The sequence below is a fragment of the Anolis sagrei genome, chromosome 5 (genome assembly GCF_037176765.1).
Source record: "Anolis sagrei isolate rAnoSag1 chromosome 5, rAnoSag1.mat, whole genome shotgun sequence".
In the NCBI taxonomy this organism is placed as follows: domain Eukaryota; kingdom Metazoa; phylum Chordata; class Lepidosauria; order Squamata; family Dactyloidae; genus Anolis; species Anolis sagrei.
Window position 1 is genome coordinate 55,103,971 of NC_090025.1, and position 27,507 is coordinate 55,131,477.

The 27,507-nt window shown below is 38.4% G+C and overlaps 1 protein-coding gene across 4 annotated transcripts in view; it reads right to left on the reverse strand.

Moving 5' to 3' along the window:
- Positions 1–27,507, reverse strand: part of FSTL5 (follistatin like 5) — a 445,346-nt gene that overhangs the window by 34,758 nt on the left and 383,081 nt on the right. For 3 of the 4 annotated variants that reach the window (XM_060778762.2, XM_067468703.1, XM_060778764.2), the window contains 3 exons: positions 25,909–25,935; positions 19,469–19,587; positions 9,487–9,636 (listed from right to left, as the gene is read on the reverse strand). In XM_060778762.2, coding sequence (XP_060634745.2) covers positions 9,487–9,636; positions 19,469–19,587; positions 25,909–25,935 — 296 coding nt within the window. The remainder of the gene's footprint in view (positions 1–9,486; positions 9,637–19,468; positions 19,588–25,908; positions 25,936–27,507) is intronic. The other variant, XM_060778765.2, reaches the window with a different exon arrangement.

Consider the following 27,507-nt stretch of genomic DNA (forward strand, 5'->3'; position numbering starts at 1 on the left):
GCCAAAGTGGAGTATCTTGCATTTGTCACTGTTGAACTTCATTTTGTTAGTTTTGGCCCATCTCTCTAATCTGTCAAGATCGTTTTGAATTCTGCTCCTGTCCTCTGGACTATTGGCTATCCCTCCCAATTTGGTGTCGTCTGCAAACTTGATGATCATGCCTTCTAGCCCTTCATCTAAGTCATTAATAAAGATGTTGAACAGGACCGGGCCCAGGACGGAACCCTGCGGCACTCCGCTCGTCACTTCTTTCCAAGATGAAGAGGAAGCATTAGTGAGCACTCTCTGTGTTCGTTCACTTAACCAATTACAGATCCACCTCACCGTAGTTTTGCCTAGCCCACATTGGACTAGTTTCCTTGCCAGAAGGTCATGGGGGACCTTGTCGAAGGCCTTACTGAAATCCAGGTACGCTACATCCACGGCATTCCCCGCATCTACCCAGCTTGTAGCTCTATCGAAGAAAGAGATCAGATTAGTCTGGCATGACTTGTTTTTGATAAATCCATGTTGACTATTAGCGATGACTGCATTTGTTTCTAAGTGTTTGCAGACCACTTCCTTAACAATCTTTTCCAGAATCTTGCCCGGTATCGACGTGAGGCTGACCGGACGGTAGTTGTTTGGGTCGTCCTTTTTTCCCTTCTTGAAGATTGGGACCACATTGGCCCTCCTCCAATCTGCTGGAACTTCTCCCGTTCTCCAAGAACTCTCAAAGATGGTTGCCAATGGTTCCGAAATGACTTCCGCTAGTTCCTTCAATACTCTTGGGTGTAGTTGATCTGGTCCTGGGGACTTGAACTCATTAAGAGCGGCCAGGTATTCCTGGACGACTTCTTTCCCAATTTGGGGTTGGATGTCCTCCAATCCCTCATCCACTCCATCTTGCTGAGGTTGAAGACTCTCTTTTTGTGAGAAGACCGAGGCAAAGAAGGCATTAAGTAGTTCTGCCTTTTCCCTATCCCCTGTCAGCATTGCCCCATCTTCTCCTCGAAGAGGTCCTATCGCCTCCTTGTTTTTCCTTTTTCTACTGACATAAGAATATTTATTTTATTATTTATTTATTTATTTCATTTATTGACCGCCCCTCTCAGCCCGGAGGCGACTCGGGGCGGTGAACAACAACAAGGAAAACAATGTACAGCGGGTCTGGACATACAAAACAGACAAATACAACACAACATATACTTATTCTAAAAATCCGCTTCGTCAAGTCCTGGGGTCATAGCCAAAAATCGCAGTCCTAATTCATTCCAATGTCAATTAACTATACTTAGTTGAAGGCCTGCTCAAAGAGCCATGTTTTTAGGCCCCTACGGAAGGCCATCAAGGAGGGCGCCTGTCTAACTTCAACCGGGAGAGTGTTCCACAGCCGGGGGGCCACCACCGAGAAGGCCCGCTCCCTCGTCCCCGCCAGACGTGCCTGTGAGGCAGGCGGGACCGAGAGAAGGGCCTCCCCAGATGATCTCAAGGCCCTCGTGGGCTCATAGGCCGAGATGCGGTCTGCAAGGTATTTTGGGCCGGAACCGTTTAGGGCTTTGTAGGATAGCACCAGCACCTTAAATTGGGCCCGGTAGCAGATCGGCAGCCAGTGGAGTTGGGACAACAGAGGCGTTGTATGCTCTCTGCGTCCAGCTCCCGTTAACAACATGGCTGCCGCGCGCTGGACTAGCTGAAGCTTCCGGGCCGTCTTCAAGGGCAGCCCCACGTAGAGAGCGTTGCAGTAGTCGAGGCGGGATGTGACCAAAGCGTGTACCACCGTGGCCAAGTCAGACTTCCCAAGATACGGGCGCAGCTGGCGCACGAGCCTGAGCTGTGCAAATGCTCCCCTGGTCACCGCTGAAACCTGGGGCTCCAGGCTCAGCGATGAGTCCAGGGTCACACCCAAGCTGCGAACCTGCGCCTTCAAGGGGAGTGCGACCCCGTCCAGCACAGGCTGTAACCCTATACCCTGTTCGGCCTTACGACTGACCAGGAGTACCTCTGTCTTGTCTGGATTTAATTTCAGTTTGTTCGCCCTCATCCAGACCATTACAGCGGCCAGGCACCGGTTCAGGACTTCGACGGCCTCCTTAGTAGCAGGTGGAAAGGAGTGACAGAGTTGGACGTCATCTGCGTACAGGTGACACCGCACCCCGAAACTCCGGATGATCTCACCCAGCGGCTTCATGTAGATGTTAAACAACAAGGGGGACAAGATGGAACCCTGAGGAACGCCACAGGTCAACGGCTGCGGCGTTGAACAGGAGTCCCCCAATAACACCTTCTGAGTACGACCCTCCAGGAATGACCGGAGCCACTGCAGAGCAGTGCCCCCAAGGCCCATCCCTGCCAGGCGCCCCAGAAGAATACCGTGGTCGACGGTATCGAAGGCCGCTGAGAGGTCCAGGAGCACCAACAGGGACACACTCCCCCTGTCTAGCTCCCGGCGCAGATCATCCACTAAGGCGACCAAGACCGTCTCGGTACCATGTCCCGGTCTGAAACCAGACTGTGCCGGATCCAGATAATCCGTGTCTCCCAAGAATACCTGGAGTTGTGAGGCCACCACGCTTTCCATGACTTTGCCCAAAAAGGGAAGATTGGAAACAGGCCGAAAGTTGTCCAATTTAGTGGGGTCAAGTGATGGTTTCTTCAACAGCGGCTTTATAATAGCCTGTTTTAGGCTCGCTGGAATCTTGCCCTCCCGAAGGGAGGCATTAACCACCACCGTTACCCACTCGGCCAATCCCCCTCTGGCCTCCTTAAGAAGCCAGGATGGGCAGGGGTCTAGGATGGACGTGGTGGGCCTCATTCCTCCAAGTATCTTGTCCACATCCTCGGGTTTCACAAACTGAAAAGAATCCAAGAAAAACTGACAAGCAGGTGCCCTTTTTATTGTTTTTAATGTCCCTGGCAAGTCTGAGCTCGTTTTTTGCTTTAGCTTTGCGGACCTTTTCCCTACAGGTGTTGGCTATTTGTTTGAATTCTTCTTTGGTGATTTCTCCCTTTTTCCACTTCTTGTGCATGTCTCTTTTGTGTCTTAGCACAGTTAGAAGTTCTTTGGACATCCATTCTGGCCTCTTTGCACTTGTCCTATTTTTTCTCTTTGTTGGCACGGTTTGCAATTGCGCCTTGAGTATTTCACTCTTGAGAAGTTCCCATCCATCCGTAGCTCCCTTGTCTTTTAGTATCTGTGTCCACGGAATGCTGCTCAGCGTTTCCTTCATTTTTTGGAAATCAGCTCTCCTAAAGTCCAAAATGCGGGTTTGACTTGTCTTAGTTTCGGCCTTCCTTTGTACCTCAAATTGCAGGAGCACATGGTCACTTGCCCCTAAGGATCCTACCACTTCGACCGCATCGATCAGGTCCTCCGCATTTGTTAGGATGAGATCAAGAGTAGCCAATCCCCTTGTTGCCTCTTCTTCCTTCTGGACCATGAAATTGTCCGCAAGGCAAGCGAGGAATTTGTTGGACCTTGTACTCTTGGCCGAGTTTGTTTTCCAGCAAATATCGGGATAGTTGAAATCGCCCATGACTACTACATCTCTTTTCTGTGCCTGTTTGGTCAACTGTTGGCAGAAGACTTCATCAAGATCTTCCTCCTGGCTTGGGGGTCTGTAGTAGACGCCTACAACAACATCTTTTTGAGTCCTAGTTCATTGTATCATTGTGATTTACAGTGGTAAGTTGACTTACCATATCTGATTCATTAAATGTAAGGATGGAAATAATATTTGAAAACATTCCCCCAAATGGTTGAAAAACATATTCTCCAAGTGCTGAGAAACCAGCATGAAAAGAATCCTGGACTAATGAGAATTCTCACAGTTCAGAATGTATTCTATGCAAAATTCACAAGTGGTTTCTTTTTCTCTATGAAAATGTCCATTAATGTGCAAAAAATGCCATAACTAAGCATATACTCCCGTCATCATTGGTAAAGAGTCTGGGAGTCCTTTTGGACCCTCTGCTGACGATGGAGGCCCAGGTCTCTGCAGTTAGCAGAACCGCCTTTTTTCATCTGCGGCAGGCTAGACGGCTGCCCCCCTACCTGTCCAGGGACAACCTAGCTATGGTGATCCAGGCCACGGTCATCTCAAGACTGGACTACTGTAATGCACTCTACATTGGTCTTCCTCTGTCAGTGATCCGGAAGCTCAAGTTGGTACAAAATGCAGCAGCTTGGCTTCTTGTGGGAATTCCAATGAGATGCCACATTACACCAATCTTACTACAGCTGCATTGGTTACCAATTGAGCACCGGATCACTTTCAAAGTGATGGTACTTACCTTTAAGGCCTTGCATGGTCTGGGGTCGATGTTCCTGAGGGACCGCCTAACCCCCTACCAACCCCAGAGATCCCTCTGTTCTGAGGACCAAGATCTATTGGAAATTCCCAGTGTCAAGACCTTGCGTCTAACTGCAACCAGACACAGAGCCTTTACGGCACTGGCACCATCACTCTGGAATACTCTGCCACCTGAAGTCCGTGCCTTGCGGGACCTATCAGCTTTCTGCAGGGCATGTAAGATATATCTGTTTTGACAGGCCTTTGATCTCTCATATTATTGTTTTTAAATTGTTTTTAAATTGTTTTAAATTGTTTTTAAATTGTTTTAGATTTTAGCCTGTTCTTGTAAGCCGCTCCAAGCCCCAGGGGAGTGGTGGCATATAAGGTTGAATTATAAATAAATAAATAAATAAATAAATAAATATTGTACATGGTTGATTTGCATAGAAAATGCATTTTGGAATATTGTATGGTTTCTGGGCTGTATGGTCATGTTCTAGCAGCATTTTCTCCTGATGTTTTACCTGCATCTGTGGCTGGCAGCTTAAGAGGATCTGATGGTGGTAAAGTAAGTTTATATATGCCTGTGGAATGTCCAGGTTGGGAGAAAGAACCAATGTCTATTGACCAAGTGTGAAGGGTGCAATTAGCAAGCCTGAGTTGCAAGTGTTTGAGTGGGATCCATTCATTATCATCCGAGTAACTGAGAAAATTGCATAGTCAATAGTGAGGCTATATGTCTGGAAGTAACCAGACCTTCATTCCCTTAGATTGTTTATTGCCTGGAGGCATTCTTTGTTTGGGCGGTGTTCACTGGTCCTTGATTGCTTGCTGCCTGAGGAATTCCTGTGTCTGGGTGGTGTTCATTAGTTACTGTCTTGATTCTGGTGTTTCTGGTGTTCTGGTGTGCATTTTCATGGTTTCTTCATTTTTGTTGAAATTGTCCACGTGCTTGTGGATTTTAGTAGTTTCTAAACCAGCTTCTAAACCAGTGCAGCTCAAAGACCCCTAAAATTCTGCATGCATGTGCTTATTAGACCAAGAAGAACAATTTTGAGTTGTTTTCCAAAACAGTTGTGCATTTTTCAAAGTGACTGGAGAACAAAGGATGTGCACCTTCAGAATAACGTGCATATTTGATTTCTTCTACGCTCAGGCATCTTAATAATATAGAAAGAGAAAATAAATAGCTTTTATTGAATTCGACTAGCTGAGAATCTAAATGCCTCATACACAGGGATTACATATTTAAATATATATGTCTAAATCTAAGAAAAACTCCTGGGGTTTGCAAAAAGAATATCATAGCATATTACTTTCTTGATAAGGAGATCAGAATTGTTTGTGTGATATTACAGGTAATGCTTAGCCACCTCTTTTTAAAAAACTTCCAAAGTAGTTCATATTAGTTATACTTCAGTGCCAAAATTTCAGATGTAAAATGTCAAAGACAAATTATATTTCCTGTATGGCAGGCAATGCTTTAGAATTTTACAATACATTCTATCATCACAGCATTAAAAATAAAATCATACAATATTTACAGTTTTCCTCTTTGTTTTCCTTAAAATACTTAGGTTGATAAAATGCAAGGTTCTTGATGTTTTGAAGTGTTTAGTTAACTTTGATAGTTGATCCTTCAGAATATTGTTACTAGAATTTCTATCCAAATGAGTAGTGCTAATAGCAATAGATTCTGTCAGTCCAAGTTTTAAGGCCTTCAAAAAGGCAGACTACTTAAAGTCAGGTGATGACTTTCAATATGTGAAGAGCAGACATGAGATTTCATCTCCTAGCACCATACTGACTTCTTACACCTGTCTCTTGGGACCATCCGGTACCACTGATCTTCTTGGCTATATCACCCCAATTACTATGTCCAAGCATGGTCAGGCAACATCAAGAACAAGGCAAAGAGCCTTCCTTCCCCACACCAACTTCTTCCCTTTGGGGACATGAACAGCTACTTTGGGAGCAGAAGTCACTGGAATGCAAATAATGTGTTTATCTCAAATATGAGGCAAACTTTATGAACCATACACTCTGTTTTGGCCCAGATTTGATAGGATACAATATGTTAAAAAAATAACAGTTGACATTATGTACTGCAGTTATGGATTAATAATCTACAGTGATGGAGCCATAACTGCTCTGTAATCAGTGATACTATGTCTTTTTCCATGAAAATTACATAAATGCCACCCAGCCCACCTTCAGAAATAATGGCTGGATCAGGTGAAGGAAGTCTATTGAACTTCTGTTCAGAATATAAGGATGATGTTTCCACCAATCTAAGTAAGGCTGCAACAATTTGGAAGCATTAACAAGTTACGGCATCACTTGCTAGTGGGTGGCAGTTGGGTTGTCATTGCTTTTGTGCCCCAATGGAAAGTAGGCTTGTTCACAGATTCATTACAGATGTTATTTGTTTGGTTATTTTGGTTTGTTCAGATGCCCGTAATGTTATGGGCTCTGCCACTTTTTTTTTCCGGCTGCAACAGAACAGCAGCTGTCGAAGACCTGGCTGCTTTGGTTTCCTTCAGTTACACTGGAGTGTGGGGAGGAAAGCAGCCACTAGAAGGGAAAGGATCCCCAAAAGGGTGATTTCTTAAGCCCTTGCCTGAAACTCATTTCTTCTATTGTATTACACCTGGATCTCCTTTAAAGATAAAAGGAAAGGAATTGCAGGAAAGGGGTTTTTTAAGCCCATGTATTAAACCTGGGTATTATTTAAAGAGAGAAGGGAAAGGATTGCAAAAAAGGGGGTTTCTTAAGCCCTTGCATTAAACATAGGTCTCCTTTAAAAAGGGAAGGGAAAGAATCACAGGAAAGGAGGTTCCTTAACACATGCCTTAAGCCTGGGAACCCCCCCCCCCCATGCCACCAATAGGCCGGATTGAAAACAAATATTTTGGCTTCCCAGATCAAAAATGGATTTCTGTCCTCCCAAATTTGGGAGGCCCTCGAAAAACAGATTGGGGTCCTCATCAAAATCCAGGACACTGAAACGGATCAAGGTTTACCTGGATTGCACAAGTCTATTGAAAAGTTGAAAATACCTCCTTTTACTCAATCAGGCTCCTGGCTCTTAAAATGGATTGGGCACATCTAGCTAAGAGACAATACTTAGTTAAGCAGATATAACTAAGTAGTCTATGTAGAATATTTGAATCTTTTATTAATGATTACTTACACTGCATTCTGATAAGTGTGGCTGAACTCAGCACTTTCCAAACTATAATTCTCAGCTTCAGAATGTACAGAAGCATTATTTTATAGTTTAGATAATATTATCAGAATGAGTTTATGGAATTGCTTTATTATAAATAAAAGCAATCTTAATTCTAACTTTCCATTTCAAGACTTATTAAAAGTCTTCTATATGTTAGCATATAGATGTTTGCTATATGTTAGTTCCTGTGACATTGTAGATGTTTTAGAGCACTGGGAAGATTGACAAGGCTTAAACTTTTAATAGCTGCAGTGCCGACACATTCTATGAGTTTCAAATTTCATTCTTTTTATGAAGGATGACAGAATTTTTAGCAATAGGATAATGCTTATTCATGAACTGGAAGAACACCTGAATGATTAAAAGTTACATTTATATTTTAGAAAGTGCAAATTTCTCATTCCCTACTTGAATTTAGAGAGCCAGTGTGATGTAGTATTTGAAAGTTGGATTCTTACTCTGGAGAGGAGTCCAAAACACCACTCAGTCATAGAAACCATTGAGTGATCTTAGTCATTTATCAGTTTCTCAAGAAAGCTCCATAATAAGTTGTCTTTAGTGTTACCTTATTTTGGAAATGACTTGAAGTCATACAATAACACAAACAGAAAATTAATAAAAATAATTATTAGAGTTCAGAAACATAGTGCTAACAAAATGTAGCCTTCCAGAGACTGCTGAAAATTCTACATGGGTTGATCTCCCCCCACCCACAAAGATGAAAAGCCTCTAAAACATATCTTCATAATAAATAAAGCAAAAACTAATATAGTTCGTTATGGTACATAGCAGCACTTCCCAAGCTGTCTGATGTGAGAGACCTATCATTATTTTCATCCAATGTGCTAGGTACCACCATCATAACAGTGTTCATTGAATACAGTTATTTCTTACTTGCTTGGAAACTCATCAGGCAGGCACTGGTAGCCAATGTCTGTGACTGGCATGGATCTCTAGACCACCAATTTTAGTAACACTGGTATATAAGACATATAACTTATTTATCATATACATATATGTCTCTATATGGGAGAATTTAAACACATGTATTTACTCATATACACACTGAAAAATGCATAGACATATATTCACACACACAACATACCTCTTCTCCACAATGAAACTTTAACCTTCTGACCCAGAGCAATGTAGGATATTTTATTTTCTAAAATCATAAATCTTTGATACCAAAGTTCTATTTGTACTTTCCTCCCCCGCTTTGCACACAGATGCTTCCACTTTATCTTCAAGGAAACACACATAAAACACCTCTTCAACATTTTGCTTTCACCAAAGTAAGGTCAGAGACTGAGGTGCAAGGGTTGTTATGGGGCAGAGGATGCTAGAATTAACAATTTTAGCATCCGAAATGTGAACGTTTGAAAACTTTCTGTTCATTTTTCAAACTCCACTTTTTCCTGCATCATTATTGCCCCCTGCCAAATTGTCCCCTGTCTTGTCTCTCCTCCACAAGACCCTCACTTTGAATGTGGACAAGTAGATAAGGTTAATAAGTGAAGCTACTTTAATATGTTTCTCTAAAGATCAAGTCTGTTCCTTTCTTTGTTAAATCTTGTCCACATGGGACTATTTGTTCAGCTTCTGCCTTGCTAATCCAAATACTTTGCAAGAAAGTCTCACTGCTGTCTCACATTTTTCAAAGAGACTGCATCAGTGCCCATTTTTCTTCTTCAGGTTCAGCTCTGATATGACATGGATAAACATCTCCTTGCAGCTTGTATGTTCTTCTCCTACCTACCACATTGTGGCTAAGGGCCAGGTTTCAATTTCTTTCTGTCCTTTTTTGAGAAACTTGTTTTTAAAAGTTCATGATGCTTTGTCCAGTCCAACAAAATTGAAAACAGAGTTCCATGAGAAAATGCAGTTCATATAAAGATAAAAACTTAGTGGTTGTCCTCTCTGCTTTATTTTCTCTACACTTTACAAGTAAATAGTATTTTACCTATTATGAACACATACCTGCACCACTTTCTGGGACTGTACATCAACAATTAGTACTCTGTCTAAGGTGGGTTGAGTTACATATATGAACTTGTCTTTCACATTAGCAGCAGATGCCCAGACACACCGTTGAATTTCATCTCCTTCAGCTTTAGGACAAACTTCATCCTAGAATTAAAGAAAAAAAGAGCAATTCATTTTAGAAAGCCAGAGGGCTCATAGTAGTGCTATATTTCTGTGTCATTCAAATGCAGAGGAACTGAGCCCCCTTTTGACAGAAAAGAAGACAACATTGGAGTTTCAAACAGTAAATTAATTTGTGTTCAAGTGCATTCAGTTCTTTCCCTTCTAACTGGGTATATTAAGTATGACTAAATCATTATCCAACCCAATGACCGACATTTAATTGCTCAGCACACTAGGATAGATCACTGAATCATTGAGAACTTGGGAAATCAAAACTTACAATTTGGATTTAGAACAATGTTTCTTTAAAGCATCTGTGAGATTTTAATGGAATATTGAAGCTGAATATTTAAAATATTTAAACTGAATCAATGTGTTCATGTTGATTTGCCATATACACAAGAGGAATAAACACACAAAACCATTTATTACTTATGTCTGCTTGTAAGAATTCATATGCATATAAGGATATTATCTAACAGTTTATGTATGAGTGTTATGTCTTCTGATAGCTAACAGGCATCCTATTGCTATAATAATTCAAATACAAATTCCCAGCTATGGATAGATTGCACACCAATTTTCCAAAGTGCCATTTATCAGTGAATATGAAATAAATCTATCAGGACCACTCAATTAATTGTGTTCCAAATATACTGACACTTCAAAGCAGGCTTGAAGAACCTTAGACTGTAGTTTTGAAAATAACTCTGCTCAAAAATGTGTCACATATGCCAAGATTTTCCTTCATCTTTTCCACATCTTATTACCAGAGACAGCTCATCAAAATAAGATTTTAGCCAACATCAGATGCTTATTGCTGATCTAATATCTTCTATTTGACACATCATTGCAGCTTCAGGAGCAATACTGAGAGTGATAGCATTCCAGTAAAAAATAAGCAAAAGGCAATGATGAGATCATAAGAAAATATCTTCATTCATAGAGGTTTATTTGAAATTAAGAGTGGAAAACACCTGCACCAATGACATGCAGAGGAAAGAGATACAAGACAGTTTCTTCAATTTTTTGTGATGCTATGGTGTTAGAACACATCTGGATCTTCATGTCAAAATGAAGTAGAAATCATTTTCCAGGTCCTGCATAGAATGTGTCTGCGTGTGTAAGCATGTGTATAGGTTATCAATTATTACTTGTTCCAGAGGTTTGAAATCTCAGAGGAAAAAGTGTTTGATAGACATAGCTCCAATGTTATTGTACTTTGCCTGGGATTTATATAAAATAATCTCCTGGGTTGACTGTTGGGAAAAAAACACGCATCAATATTCAAATTAAAGTACAATTTCTTGGTTGGAATGGAGGTAGTCAAATCTTTTTCAATAATGCAGTGAAGTCATGGTGGGAATTGAACCTATCCACATGATCAATACAGATATACTCTCAAATTGTCCTTATCCATTAACTGGCACATCTACAACCCACCAACACTTACAAAATAAGGTTTTATTCAAAATCACATAAAACTAGATCTACAATATAGTCATTCTATTATATTGTTGAAAACAGTTTTCCAGACAATTTAGCCACTTAGCACACACAGTTCTTTCTATAGGCAAACAAATAGATAATCACAAAAAAGATGGGATAAAAAAAACTTTTCCCACATGACCTTGGTTTTTCCACCGGAATATTTTAAAATCCTATTAGAAAAAATGATAAAAAGTCACTTAGTACAATTTATTTCATGAACTGCAAAATGGAAACAAATTACTCTGGTTGTCAGTGCATCGGTCCATTAAAGGAATATTGGGATTTCCTGGGGTCAGAAAATATGTCATGATATAGGAACAGTGTATTCTACTTTAACTTACTTTTATTCTGACCTCTGTATTCTGGTTCAGGGTATTTGGATGGAACAGAGTTAATTCTGTGCATGCTAACAATTATTTGCGCATGGGATTTTTTTAATTTTCATGATAAGTTGTAATATTGATTTTAAAATTCTTTACAATGTAAACTGTGCAAGTGCTTTTATCCTAATAAAAGAGGGCTATTGGCTAAAACATACCTTGGGTAATCTTTTCTAGGAATGTGACCTCCAGTTCAAAGGATCACTAATTTGGAATATTTCTAACTGAGACCATGGAGGTTACTGCCTTTGGGCTAGTTGATTTCAAGATCAATTGACTATACAACTTCATGCATTTATTTATCTTTCACTGATTCTTTTGATTTATACTGAAGCAAAGTTAGTTCTAATCTATGAGCTATACTTTCTTTGGAATGGTTTTTAATGAATTTATTACTGAAAAAATGAGAATTCACATGGTGCTAATTGCGCCAAGAATCAGAGGGAGGATCAGTTGCCCCAAGCAAATTGCGTCGGCTCACATTTAATTTACCAGATAACCTCCTGTCAACAATATGTAAAATGCGAATTAACCACACAATCTAACTAATCGAAAGTATTGGGTACTTTTTACACCAGTAAAGTTTATATGGTGCAATCTTGATTCCTGGAATTGTAATATGGAAGAATCTTCACTCCCTCTAAATTTCAGTCCTTTGGGTTCTAGAGATACCAACACACTGACACACAATTATTTAAATGTAAACTTTATTGAAGGGTCTAGAGTAGAGAATCATATGCACTTCCACCAGCTCTGGCATGGAAAGTGGTGAAGAAAGCTGTATTATTCCCATGCATGGCATAGAGATAAATATATTTGTATCAATTCCAAGTTTCCCAAGAAGTGGGTTATTTTGATAACTATAGGAGAAAAAAACTATAGGAGAAAAATTTGTGTAGTAGAACTAAAATCAACCAGAGAGCCACAAGGTTTTTAAATGTAGTTTTGCAAATTTGACCAAAAATGGGAGGAAATTATTGTACTAATAGTGTAGTGTTATTATTTCGTTTATGTGCCTTGTTGCACTTATATGTTTGCACTATTGAGTGCTTTTGTGAGCCGCCTGAGTCCCTTAGGGGAGATGGTGGTAGGATATAAATAAAGTTTATTATTATTTGAAACACAACAAGATTGGTACACAGCAAACAAGTGTCTAGGCCTATGTGATGTATCGGTAAATAATGCATGCAGATCCCAGTAGGGTGACCTTTTGCAGCTGATAGATGGTCATTTTGTCAGTGCCGATTGTGTTTTTAGGCACTGCACACAGTGTGCTGATGACCACTGGGACCACCTTTACTGACTTGTGCCAGTCTTTGCAGTTTGATCTTTAAATCATCGTATTGTGTCAGCTTTTCAAGTTGTTTTTCTTCAATCCTACTGTTGCCTGGGTTTGTAACATCGATGATCCATACTTGGTTTTTTAACACGATTGTGAGGTCAAGGGTATTGTGCTCCAAAATTCTGTCAGTCTGAATCAGGAAGCCCTAGAGTAGCTTGATGTGTTCATTCTCTGTAACTTTTTCAGGCTTGTGATCTCACAAGTTCTTTGTCACAGGCAGATGGTATTTGTGGCATAAGTTCCAATGAATCATCTGGGCAACTGTGTTATGCCCCTGCTTGTTGTCTGTCTGCACGATCTTCTTGCAGCAGCTGAGGATGTGATCTATTGCAAGACTTCCTTGCAGAGTCTACAACTGGGATCTGTCATCTACTTTTCAGTTCTGGCTTTGATGGTATTTGTTCTAATAGCTTGTTCTTGGGCTGCCAGAATCAGGCCCTCCATCTCCTTTTTCAAAGTTCCATTTGTGAGCCACAGCCATGTTTTTTCTTTGTCAATTTGGCTCTCATTTTCCCCCAGGAACTATCCATGAAGAGCCTTCTTTCACCAGTTTTCTCTTCTGCTTTGGATTGTATTTTTATGGTATTCATTATTATTATTATTATTATTATTATTATTATTATTATTATTTTACTGACACAAAAGCACAGCATGTCTCAGCAAATGAGATCTAAATGCTGGATTTCGTATAAAAATTACACGTTGAACACTTCCCAAGTGTCTAGGACTGTGTGATGTATTTCCGAATGATGCGTGCAGATCCAAGTAAGGTGGCCTTTTGCAGTTGACAGATCGTGATTTTCTCAATGTTTATTATTTCCAAATGCTGGCTGAGATCTTTTGGCATGGCACCAAGTGTGCCAATGACCACGGAGACCACCTGTACTGGTTTATGCCAGAGCCTTTGCAGTTCAATTTTGAGGTCTTGATAATGGCTGAGCTGTTCCTGTTCATTTGGGCCACAGAGTTATGTCTTTGTTTGTAGTCTGTCTGTGCGATTTTCTTGCAACAGATGAGGATATGATCTATGGTTTCATCACCTTCCTTGCAAATTCTGCATTTTGGGTCATCAGCTGATTTTTCAATCCTGGCCTTAACTGCATTTGTTCTGATGGCTTGCTCCTGGGCTGCAAGAATCAGGCCTTCTGTCTCCTTCTTCAGGGTTCCATTCATGAGCCATAACAAGGTCTTCTCCTTGTCAACTTTTCCTTCAATTTTGTCAAGGAACTGCCCATGCAATGCTTTGTTGTGCCAGTTGTCAGCTCTGGTTTGGAGTGCAGTTTTCTTGTACTGGTTTTTTGTCTGCTGTGCTTTGAAAAGTTTCTGATTATTGACTTCAATTTAAAGTAGGTTCTTGGCTTTCCTTTACATATTCTGCCAGGGCATGTTTTTCTTCTTTGACTGCTTGCTTTACTTGTAAAAGTCCTCTGCCACCAGACTTTCTAGGCAGATAGAGCCAGTCAACATCATTGCGAGGATGTAGTGAATTATGAGTGGTCATGAGTTTTCTTGTTTTTCTGTCCAAATTGTCCAGTTCTGCCTGCGTCCAGTTTATGATGCCAGCAGTATATCTTATGACATGTATGGCCCAGGTGTTTATGGCCTTGATGGTATTTCCTCCACTGAACTTGCTTTTGAGAATTTTTCTGACCCTTTGAATGTATTCTTTGTTGACCAGAGTTTTCACATGTTCATGTTTGATGTTGTCCAGCTGTAGTATGCCCAGATATTTATAGGCCTCTGGCTGGTGACACTTTATCGCTTGGTCATTGGGCATATTTATGCCCTCACTTTCAATGATTTTTCCCTTCAGTGCCACTGTCGAACATTTGTCCAAACCAAACTCCATGTTGATATCAGTGCTAAAGATTTGGACAGTGTTAGTCAGAGACTGGATTTCAGTTTTGGTTTTCCCATACAGCTTCAGGTCTTCCATGTACAGCAAATGTAAAATTTTGTGAGATTTCTTGGATGTATGATAGCCAAGGTTTGTTTTTTGTAATTTGTTGACAGAAGGATCATGGCAATGATGAAAAGCAGTGGGGACAATGAGTCTCCCTGGAAGATTACTCTCCTGATGTTGACAAGTCCGTAACTTTCATTTCCAACAAACAGTTCAGTTTTCCAGTGCTTCATCATATTTTCAATAAAAGTGCCAATGTTTTTAACAAATCCTGATGGTGTCTAGGCACTTGATGATCCAACTGCTTTTCTGTAATTAATCCATGTCATGTGAAGATTAGCTTTTCGGCTTTTGCAGTTCTCCAGAATCATTTTGTCAATTAATAACTGGTCTTTTGTGCCCCTGCTTTTCCATTTCTTGCCTTTCTGTTCATCTGGCAAGATGTTAATTTCTTCAAGATAATCTTGAATTCTGTTAGCTATGATGCCGGTCTATTATTATTATTATTATTATTATTATTATATATTTGAACTCAATTACTATTATGAGATTAAATTACTATGTAAGTTTCAAGTACCTTCCTTTTTGTAAATGTTATTTAGTCAATAGACTAAACAAATAAACTCTACTAAAAATGTACTACAGATATAATTGTATATTCTATTATTTGCATAAATATAAAATCATACCAAAACCAAAAATACTTCCCTGTATGGATGTGACTCCCCCCCCCCATCATATTTTAATATAGTATATTCTTAGACTTAATTTTAGTTGATTTATATTTCTATCCATAGTAAATATTTTTTCCTCACTAATTCTAAGTTATCAGATTCAATAATCAGGCTGCAGATGATGACAGAAGTAGTTTGAAGTAGCACCAATCCATGAATCTCATGATGCATACCAAGGAAGCAGAAAAGGAGTCATTCTAACCTTAAGTATCATGACACAGGTGGGAGGAACACATCAAGGGGATATATAACTTGGCTTTGCCCCTTCTTCTTCCTTTTCATTGTCACCAAACCTCCCCATCCTGCTGGGAGTTGTGCTGATTTCTTCAGGAGTTAGTAGGAATTTTGATTCCCCTTTGGCCTTGTGTTTTTAAATACATTACAACTGTACCCTTGGATTGCTTCTGACATGATAGATAGATAGATAGATAGATAGATAGATAGATAGATAGACAGACAGACAGACAGATAGATAGATAGATAGATAGATAAGCATAAAGCACACTACCAGGTCAGTTGAATAGGAAGTTTAAATGGTTAATAATGTTGTCTATATGCTCTTCCCTCTGTGAGGAAGCTCACCAAAGGTTTATGAATTCCTCACAATGTATCTTGAACAGGAAACTGTTTTGAAAGCTTTTGTGGTTCCAGTTCTTTGAACCTAAACCCATGTCATTTAATAGCCAAGATTCGTTAGAGCAGAGGTCCCATAAACCACTGGCAAATTGAATTTTTAAGAGATGTAAACTTCATACAGTCTGATGGATGGAGAAAGGGTTAATGCTTCTCAGGACTTGAATTTTAGGAAACTGTTTCTCACATTCAAACGTCTAATGTACTGTATGGTAATAGACGCTTACTTCAAAACAGCTTGAAATCTGCACTCAAGAGCCAGTCTATGCATTAGAAATATAAGGATTAAAATAATACATAATTCAATGAACTGGAAACATGTTTTCCTCTTCCATAAAGCGACATCTTTTGAGAAGTGTTTCTATTTCCACCCCCACCCCCAAATCACTTTGTATTGCTGCCTGAAGGCATGATATTTTCAAAGCAATTAGTACAAAAATCTTTTTTCTCATTATGTGCTTCAACTTATGGTATTGCATCAGATTTATTTGAAATATACAAGATGGTATAAAAATAATAATCCTAATCTATAAAATTGCATGAAAGAAGGAAGGAAAGGAAAGGAGTAGAATACATAAGGTCTTCTTTACATGCCTGTGTACCCACTGCAAGGCAACTATGAATCAAATTTTACCTTGCTATAATGAAAAATATTTAAAAATGGAAAATAATTTTTGAAGCTTAAAAGCTACATAGAATGTATGCTTCTCCATATGATGCTAATTCTCATTTTCAGCTGGTAATATTTTAGGATAGTTCTTAAATAATCAGTTTTTGAATTAGCCATCCATAAGAGAGAGATTGAGAGAAGGCTGACATATTTTAGTGATGCTGAACTAATTTTAGTTAAGATACACAAATCAAAGCTTGATTAGCTACCAAAAGTATAATTATGCATGATAAAAAATTATCTTGCTTTTGAGTACAGCATGAGTGCATATATATATATATATATATATATATACACATATATACATACACACACACACATATATATATACATATATACATATACATATATATACTTAAAAAACCCCTCTAGCAATGATTATTGCAGTAGCAAAAACAAGCAAATGATTTTGTTTTAATATGTAAAAACTAGCAAAGGAGTTGATTCTTAATAAACTAACAAGCCTTTAGAAAAGTTATCAGATAAAATCCCAGACAAGAATGAAGGTGACCCACAGTTCCTTTTACCTGATTGTTGTTCAAATGAAATCCAGGGGAATTGTGATTTTAGCACAAAAAAAAAAAAACAACCCAAGATTCAGTGATGCTTTAATGAGCAATCATTGTGCCATATGATTTTATAAATGGGTCTTCCTTCACTGGATTAGTAATTTCATTTATGAAGTGTGGGCATGCCTGCACATTTGTGCATTTATTTCTATTTATCTGTTTTCTACATATATACATACAGAAATGTACAACTATCAGAATCCCTTATGACTATTACATACTACAGAGCACAACTACAAAGCTGTGTGCTGTTTAGACCTTCCCAAACTCCACCAGTAAGCAGCCACTATCTGTTCCTCTGTTGATCAATACATGGCTGGCTGATGTTCTCACCAGCTCCCATCTGTGATCTTGATCTTAACAGGCATAAAAGGTCCCAGCAATCACTTGCATGAAAGGCAGTAAGTGTATCAGGCAGCCACTTCTTGACTGACAGGGAAATGGACCCTTCACAACTGAGAGGCTCTATACCTGTAAGTACCGTTCGGGGAACTTTCACAATCCCTACATAGCTCCTAATCAGGGTACTATGTAGGAAATGTGAATACAAAGCAGTTATAAATGTGCAACTGTAGGCTAAATATTTGTAAATACCTTACATCAGGGGTCCTCAAACTTTTTAAAAAGAGGGCCAGGTTATAGTCCCTCAAACTGTTGGAGGGCCAGATTATAATTTGAAAAAGCATGAATGAATTCCTATGCACACGGCACATTTCATATTTGTAGTGCAAAAAACACTTAAAACAATACAATAATTAAAATGAAGAACAATTTTAATAAATATAAACTTATTAGTATTTCAATGGGAAGTGTGGGCCTGCTTTTGGCTGATGAGATAAGATTGTTGTTGTTGTTGTTGTTGTTGTGTGCTTTCAAGTCATTTCAGACTTAGGTTGACCCTGAGTGAGGACCGGGTAGATGATCTTGGAGGGCCATATCCGGCCCCCGAGCCTTAGTTTGAGGACCCCTGCCCTACATTATTCCACTCCAAATCTGCAAATGTTGAGGTCAAAAAAAGCAATGAAATGCACTTGCGTTAGTTTATCATTTCCTATGTAAGATAAATCCAGAGTTGGTAATATCATGCATTTACTGATGAACACATGATCAGAAACTCTTGTATATGCATTGTTCAAATATTTTTACACTCTATTAACCTTTTCCTAACTTCTTAAATTATTTAATATATTTTGTGACCTTTTAAAAAACTTTTTTTTACATTTGCAAGACTGTATTCATTGTAAACTCTTTTGCAATCTTTGAACAGAATAAATGAATGATGGCTGGACAAACAAACAATGGAAACTTCCTGATTGAGGGTGAAGACAGTACGAACTTACAAAAAAAACCCTCTAACCTTCTAGATTTCAGATTAGTTATGAATGTCCTTAACAAAGTGGGGAATTGCAACTTACTGTATCCATCAACCACAACAAAAATACTACTCTACTGCTGGCTTGCCTTTCCTTGCCCTCTTACTCTTCAAGTTTCTATTTTGCCTAAACCACATCTTTTTTTAAAAAAATCTTTATAATGCATCAAAAATATATTATGTGTAATCATCATCTAAAAACTGTCAACTAAAAACTGATATTCTACTTTTTCTAAAACCTCAGTCTTTCCTGAGGATTTGGATTTACAATTTATGGATTTATGCTAGGTGTGTTTCTAATCTGGACCATCACATGGGAATGCAGAGACGTTCTTCCAGTTGCAGTAGTTGTTGTGCATGAAGTTTCATAGCTCTTTCTGAAAAAAGTTTTCTGATCTACAAGGATTCATATGGCATAACCTGTACCTTCTTTATTCACATGGTTCCTATACTTTAACACAATACATTGTGGCACAAAACTGTAGAAAGTTTTCTACAAATATTTGAGAAAGAGGTCACGGGAATAGCACTACTGCATTTTCTCTTTGTTCATGGCTCTTTGATCCATGCCAAACTCTCCTTTTAGAGTGGAGGCCCATTGAAAGAAAAACAATGTTAATTTCTTCATAAGGATGTATAACATCTGTAGAAGCATTTTTGGCTTATATCAAAAATCAAGAATTGAAGAAAAGACATAACTGGGTTATTTGGAACACTTGCCTGAAATCCAAGGAGCTTTTCAGAAGGCTTAATATGTCTCTGGAATTCACATTCTACCGGTTGTATCACTTTGATTCCATCTTCATAAAATACATAGAACATATTCCCAATTCCCAGACCTTAGGAATAAAAAAAAATTTAAAAGAACAAAATTAAACCACCCAGAACAATAAAGAGTTCTTAAACAAAAGCCTTGGCTATTTTAGGCCTCAAAGCAATCTGGTAATGTGCACAAAGGTTACAAAATCAAACCTACAAGATTCCCCCCCCCCTTTAAACCTAAAATAAAACTTCATTGTGATTCAAAATTTCATATTACAGCACTCATGAGAAACAAAAATGGCTTTATGAATGCCAGTTTGGAAACCTAGGCTACATTTTGAAAGTAGCCTTTTATTTTCACATCAAATAGATGCAAATTCCTTGTATGTTTTTCAATGCATCTTTTGTGAGGGTTGAAAGAGGCGAAATAACATTTCACCATGGCAGGAACAAATTCTAGATTTTTAGAAATGTCTTATTACACATTTTGCATATGCGTGCATGCACGCGCACGCGCGCACACACACACATAGGTTGCATCCAGTAATGGCTTACTGAAGGGCTGCTTAATGCAAATCATGGCATTGAATTTTTACAGCTCCCCCTTGCTAACTTAACAATCACTGACTGCAAACTATGATTTCAGATTGAAGAATTATCTTTTACAGAGCAGGATAGAGGGATAATAATAACAATAATAATCAATAATAAAGGGGTGCTAATAAAAATCAAGGCTTTTAACTTCTGCAAGAGAATGCACCTTTCACTAAAGAAAAATCAAAACTGAATACTATCTATTCTAGTACTGCACAAAGAATATTCTGGCATAGTTTGCAGGCACTGATGGTTAACTTGGTACCCCAATGCATTATTAATACGGACTATCAGAAATGTTCATAGACCCATACATTATATTTACCAGAGTACTAATGTGCATTAGAAACACTCCTACAGAATCCATAGTCTAAATTGTCTTCCTTTTTATTTTTATTGTGTGGAACATATTAATTCAATATTCCAATTTTACACATAGGGTTGGGATGAAATCTCCCCCATACACCATAACATTTTGTTAAAATGGCTAGTGAATAGTTGTGTGTACAAATAGTATGTAAGATCTGCTATAATAATGCATCCTACATGCTAAAAATGTAGGCATAAGTACAAAATAGTATGGTAATAAATGCAGAGCATATACAAAATATCATCTGAATGTGGTACACTGATGGAGTGAGCAGAAAAACCTGAAGACAATTTAGTGGAACCCAACCATTTTAATGCATTTCCATACCCTTTCAGAAAATTTAGTTGGTTTAATGCAGAAACAAATTAAGGGTGGAAAGAACATTTAACACAGTGGTTCTCCACCTGAGGTCCCCAGATGTTTTTGGCCTTCAACTTCCAGAAATCCTAACAGCTGGTAAACTGGCTGGGAGTTGTAGGCCAAAGACATCTGGGGACTCCAGGTTGAGAACCACTGATTTAACAGGATCCCATTTGAAATGTAACAATGCTTTGCACTGAAGAATGCCTCACAGTGGTCAGTAGTAATAAGATTAGATAGTTTGAGTGACATGACGTGTTCTCCCACCTATCCTGAGTTCTTTGTGTCGTAAATGGATACTCTTAAAGATGTTTCTCCACCTCGTCTTCTTCCCATGAAACAGTGTGGAATCCGTTTACAAGACAGAGAGTTCAGGATGATGGTATGTGAGATCAGCATCCTGAGTAACATTCTTAGACTAGAGTTCTTACAATAAAGTTTAGAGTTTTTTTCTCCAAACCATTGGTGTATTTTCTCTTCAAATCAATATTTCTAATCACTGGATGCACTTCAACCCTTCTCAGTTGATTAAGGTCATTAAGAAATCCAATTGGCTGGAAAGCAATTTTACAGGAATGAACCTATATGAAACCAGTGTTGTGATCATTTGAAATGGTCAGCTCTTCCACATTTATATCCTACTTTTCTGCTTCAGGAATGGAATAATTTGACATGCCTTATCAAAATAAATTGGAACCTGTGTTCACCATTACCACCTAACATCACTAAAACACAAGATGAGTAGATGTGATAGCACATTGATTAAAAAGAGACAAAATTATCAAGCAAAAGTCTTGCCAACAAAAAGATGGCTTCTAATATAATTCCAATATCATGTTGATGTTACAGTAGCAGAACAATGGAGATTCCTTTCCCTGCTTTTCTCCTTACAGCCCTAAAACAGGTTTTAAGCTATATTCTGTGTGGATGAAGTTTATTCCCATTGCTATAGTTTGATTCTATTGCTTTGCCAGTTTAAGCCCAGCATTGAAACATCCCCAGAGATCAGAATGGGGCACCTTTAATCCTCCATTCCATCCCAGTAGCTCCTTGAAGGCTATTGTCTTCCTTTGAGTATTCAAGTTTTCACCTGAGTATTTCAGTTATCCCTTTTAACCTGCACACAAGTGAACTGAAGTGACTACAGTCCATTTCTAGATCTAGTATGAAGTGTTGGTTTGAACAAAAGGTCTATGTTATGTTTAGCTACTCCCAGAAATTATAAGTTACAATGCACTGACATATTGGCTCATTCACAGCAAGGTGCATTCATAATATATATTCATATATCACTCTATGCCAGAAAGAATTCTTGCTTTGTTTGACATTTGAATGCACATTATGTGTGTAGCTTTATATTAAATGCAATAAAACATGACATTTTGAAATTACAGCTCTCCCTAAATAAAAGTCATTTGCAAAAATGTATACAATAAAATAACATATTTGTTATGTGCATGTTCTGTTAGCATATCAATTCCATCTGTTTTTATTTTACCATCCTCCCTACTTTCCATCATTAATCTGATTTTTGAAATATGGTCAAAAATCCACCTACTTTGCTTCTACAGTTATTCACACTGAAGAATGAATTCTAATTCACAAAACACACTTTGAACCTTTCTAAACAATAGTTTGTCAATCATCAACTGAGGATCAAACATAGGTCGTATAAATATTTACTTTGGAAGTCAGGATAATGAAAATGTTGGCATACATGTGTATGTGATGTGGAAGAAGTTAATGATAAATATGGTATTCAATGCCTGTATATTTTACATAATTTATAATTTATATAATTGAAGATATATCACATTGAAATTACTAGTTGGGCTCAATTTCATTTCCATTACTCATATCATACATGCTATTCAATATGTTTTACTTTTGTATTGAAAGTGAACTCGATCAAATTGGCCATAGTATTAAATTTAATATAGTATTCTACCTGCTTTTTGAAAAAAAAAACCCAATGTGAATATAAGATGTTGTTAAGTCGAATATAATGAAAGTATGTTGCCATATCTTCTTTGACCCCAGATTCATTCTCAATTCTCCATAAAGCTTAGTGGGGTTGATTTTTTTAAAATTTTAGACTGTTCTATTTTTGTTAAATAGGTACATAATGAGTTCTGTACTTATTAAATCAGTACTCTAAACCAGGGGTTCTCAAACATTTTCAGCCACGGAGCCCTTTCTGAAGCAAATGTTTCTCATGGAGCCCCAATGAATATTTATATATTGCATAGGCAAACTTTTGGACACAGGAGTCACATTGTGGCCAACCCGCTTCTGCCATGCAGTAAAATCATAATCAAAGCACCCTCAACAGATGGTCATCCAACCTTATAATAATAATTATAGTAATAGAAGCAATCCCAGGGGTCATCCAGTCAACTGCTTTATGCTATGCAAGAAAAGCACAAAGTGCCCCTGGCAGATGGCCATCCAGCCTCTGTAGTAATAGTAGTAGTAGTAGTAGTGGTAGTAGTAGTAGTAGTAATAATAATAATAATAATAATAATAATAATAATAATAATAATAGCAACCCCAGTAGCTATTCCAACCCCTTCTGCCATGCAGGAATAGCACAATCAAATCACTCTCTGAGCATAAAAAGAGTTTTGGAAGCAAAGTAGGTGAAGGGGTGTCTGGTTAACAAGGAAAAGAGTCCGGACTGTGAGAAAAAGTGTGTGGGCAGTGAGGGATGCAGGGGAGAAAGGATCTGTGCCCCAGGAGGACGCTGCTGCTGCTGTTTTCACAGTTCCAAAGTTTAATTTCCCTGCATTTCTCAGGAGCAAGAGAAGGAGGAAAGAGGAGAAGGTGGGAAGCAACATGGAACCACAGAACCCTTCACTATCACTCATGGAGCCCCAAGGGCTTTGCCAAGCAGTTTGATAACCCCTCTCTAAACTGATACATTTTGTCAAATAATCACATACCCTCCACCATTTCCCAGATGAAAGCCTAGGCACTTGTGACCAAGCAAAATCAGAGTGCAGTTAAGATTGCAAAAGTTACTAATGAGAACTCTAGGAAAGATTGCAGCACTTTGCTTTCACCAACGACAATTGGATAGGACAGTATTCCAAACCTCCTCTTCCTTCAACTGAACTGAGTCCAAACTACTTTTATAATTATGCTTCGGCACATCTACACAAGCACCATAACTTGAAGTGGGCAAGAATCAGCTCCATTACTTTTACATGATGTACAAAGACATCTTAACACATTTGTTCCCAGAGTTAAGGAAAGTTGGGGTTGCTCCAGAACATTCCAACTCTGAAGCAGAACCACACTCCAGGGTGTCTGTGAACAGTAGGGCCAATTTGAAATCTGCTCGGCTGTGCAACGTGGGCCAGTGCCACAGTCCTATTTTCCCAGTAGTCTGCATCATAGGGAAACTGGGGTGGCACTTATCTGTGTTGTTGTTCATCACTATAGAAGTTGCCTTGGAGCTCCAGAGAGCTTGGCACTTTTGCTTCTGTAAGACAAGGAACCCATGCAACTTAGCAAGGGTACCAAGCAATGGCCAGAACCTTTCTGGAGCTCCAAAGTGGCCAATTATAGTGATGAACAATGACACAGGCGAGGGTTACTGTCCAGTGGGGCTGAAATGGGTTTGGTTACACTAGACTCCTGCCACCAGCTGCATTTAGATCAGCTCCGGATTTGATTGCTCATGTAGATTTACCCTTAGGTTGCAATCCTAAATTTAGAAGAAAGGGGGAAAGAAATAGAGGAGATAGAAACTAGAACTTTTTAAAAGCAGTAAAAAAGTGGGAGAACAGAGGGAAAAAATCAAGACTGCTCTTAACAAATCAAGCAGTTGAGAGTATACTATTGTTCACTTTAAACAAAAGGAGCTTGATTTTATCTTCTTTGTTATCAAGCCTTTGACTGCCATCAGTAGGCCAGTGAGGTGGCTGCCTCAGGTTGGAGGTATGGCATATTATGAATGGGCAGCAATGCATTAACTATTTGCTATTGCTATTATTAATGCTAGTAATGGGGAGAGAAGCTTTGACATTTTCTGTTTTATGAGCAAAAATAGTTCAATGGTTTTAAATACTATTCATCAGATGGGTCATAGGAATCGCCATGCATCTGGGTGAATCAGGTGATGTCCATTGGGGGATAGGGAACTCATCCCACCATGCTCCTCATTGCCTGACTCACCCTAGTCCCAATCTCACAGTGGGAAGTGTTGGCCGCCTGGCTTCCCCTGTTGTCTTTTATTCAACACTGGAAGCATCCCATGTTGCCGGTGTCACAGCATGCAGCGGTTAGCCTATAATGTTATGATTGAGCCCTGCTGGGAGTTGCCCTATGTCATGAAATGGAAGTTAGCTGGCTCCATTGTAAAGTACAGGTGAATTGGAACATGCTATTGAAAAGTACCTCATGTGATGAAATCATATAGTTGTTGGGGACATAATTTACTGCTCCCCCTAAATAGTAAAATATTGTTTTTGGCGATAGGCCAGAATAAGAAAAAATAGTGAGCTATAGTATGAGCCAGTGAGTTATCCAAACTCTTTGCTTCAAATCCAAACTTTTAAAGTTTAAAATCTCTACAGCTTTGACTCACATAGTAATCAGACTTCAACAATCCTTTCTTATTCTGGAAGTTTCACAAGACTGCATGCTTGGCAAAATAAGAATGATTCACATCCTTAGGTCAACATTCTGAGTGAAGATAAGCTGATTGGCTGAATGATTTATGGCAGCAACAGCACAAGTTAAGAATGAAGTCTCCAAAGGGAAATTTAGCTGTAACTCAGATATTGCTGCAAGCATTTCACCAAAGTAGGTTTATAGATATTATAAGCATGGGTTATTCCCTCTCCCTCCCCCCCCCCCCCACACACACACACGGAAAAAAAAGAAGATATTTAATTATTGATAATGAAAAACTATACAATAGAATTGAAATTAACGGACAATTGATGAAAAATGAGAATGAACATATCATTAAAATATAATTATTATAGCTACTGTCTACTAACAAGAAATTTAATATGTGCATGAAACAAGTACATTATTACAGAATGGGAGAAATTGAGATTAGTACCTTCCTCTCTCCACAATATGTTTGCAACTGCAGCATGTAAGAAGGAAAGAGAAGACATAAATGGTTATGAAAATCACATGCAAAGCATATCAGTTTTCAAAATAATGAAGCTGATACAAGTTTGATTTGCAAAATATCTTCCAAGGCACATCATTTTATTCCGTTTGATTGTCTAGCCTGACTCCTAGCCCTATGCATACTTAATGTTTACTGCTGGAATTTATTAGGTTTTCTGATCATTCAGTGAAAAGGGTGTTTTAGCTAATGTGAACATCGTAGCATTTATTTAGAATTTGAACAGAAACACAATTGATACACCCTAGCTGTTTTTCCTATGGAGTTACAGTGTTTAGAATGAACAATGGGTTTGGGAGAGAAATGATTTCATTGCAGTAATATAAAAAATACATCAATGGAAGATGCATTGAAATGACACTTCAGAAGTGCTCTATGTGTTCATGAATCCTTTGAAGCTTCTGAGCTCTTTCGTAGTGACTTCAAACAGTAAATCTGAAGAAAATAATTTTCTGAAGTAAAACCAAGAAAAAACCCCATGCACTAGCACTTTCCTATGAAATTATGATTAAGATTTGAACTCTAATGCATGGACTCCAGTTTTGACTTTTAACTAAAAAGAATGATATCCAAAACTTTGTATTACAGTTCTAGGTTTAAAAAGATAGCTAGGCAGATCCAGATAATCATGAAATAACAGATATAATTCAAAACACAAATGCAGTAATAAAATGCCTATGGCTACTAATTACACACACATATCTCTAATAAATAACTGTATTTATATTCCACCTTATCTCCCAAGGGGACTCAAGGTGGATAATCATGGATCTAGTATTCTAAATAATCACAGATCTAGTTTTACCAACTCAGGAGACACACTGGGCCTCAGATTTGAGGATAGAAATCTGGCACCTTGGGACGGGCTCCAGTAATTAATATATATGATAAGTTATGTTAAATATCTACCACAGTTGCTCTAAATATATTATTTAAATACAAAACACAAAGTCTAACAAATTAGAGATGATTTCTGGTTGGAAATTAAGTTTTCTAAGCTCCACATTGATCAGAAAGAATGGTAAAAAAGATCCCTAGCTTTGATAGCCCAACCCAAGAAAGTATGTCAAGCTCTACTTTGAGCAAAAAAAAAAAGTTTTTACAAGGACTGATTTTTTTAACATATTGGAATTATGGTCATTTCAACTTTTCCAACCAGAAGTACTAGAACCTATGAACCCTAGATTGGCTCATGGCCTCATGCACAAGTAAAAGATAATACATTCTCTATTTAAAAACAAATATCTCCAAGGCCACAAAACTTTTGAAACGTACACATAATCCACATATCATTAAACATTCCACATGACACAAAATTGGGCCAATTAAAGTATATCTGTTCTGTTGATAATGTGAATATCATCAGGCAGAATCTTTTTATAGGACACAATAGCCATAGGATCACACTGAAACACCTATAAATGCCTAGAGAAAACATTTATCCTGACATTTCTAGATTCTATGGTTTGCTGAAAGAAATGCCTAGAGAAGTTTTTCCTCGGGTAAAAAAAAGAGGGCTTATAT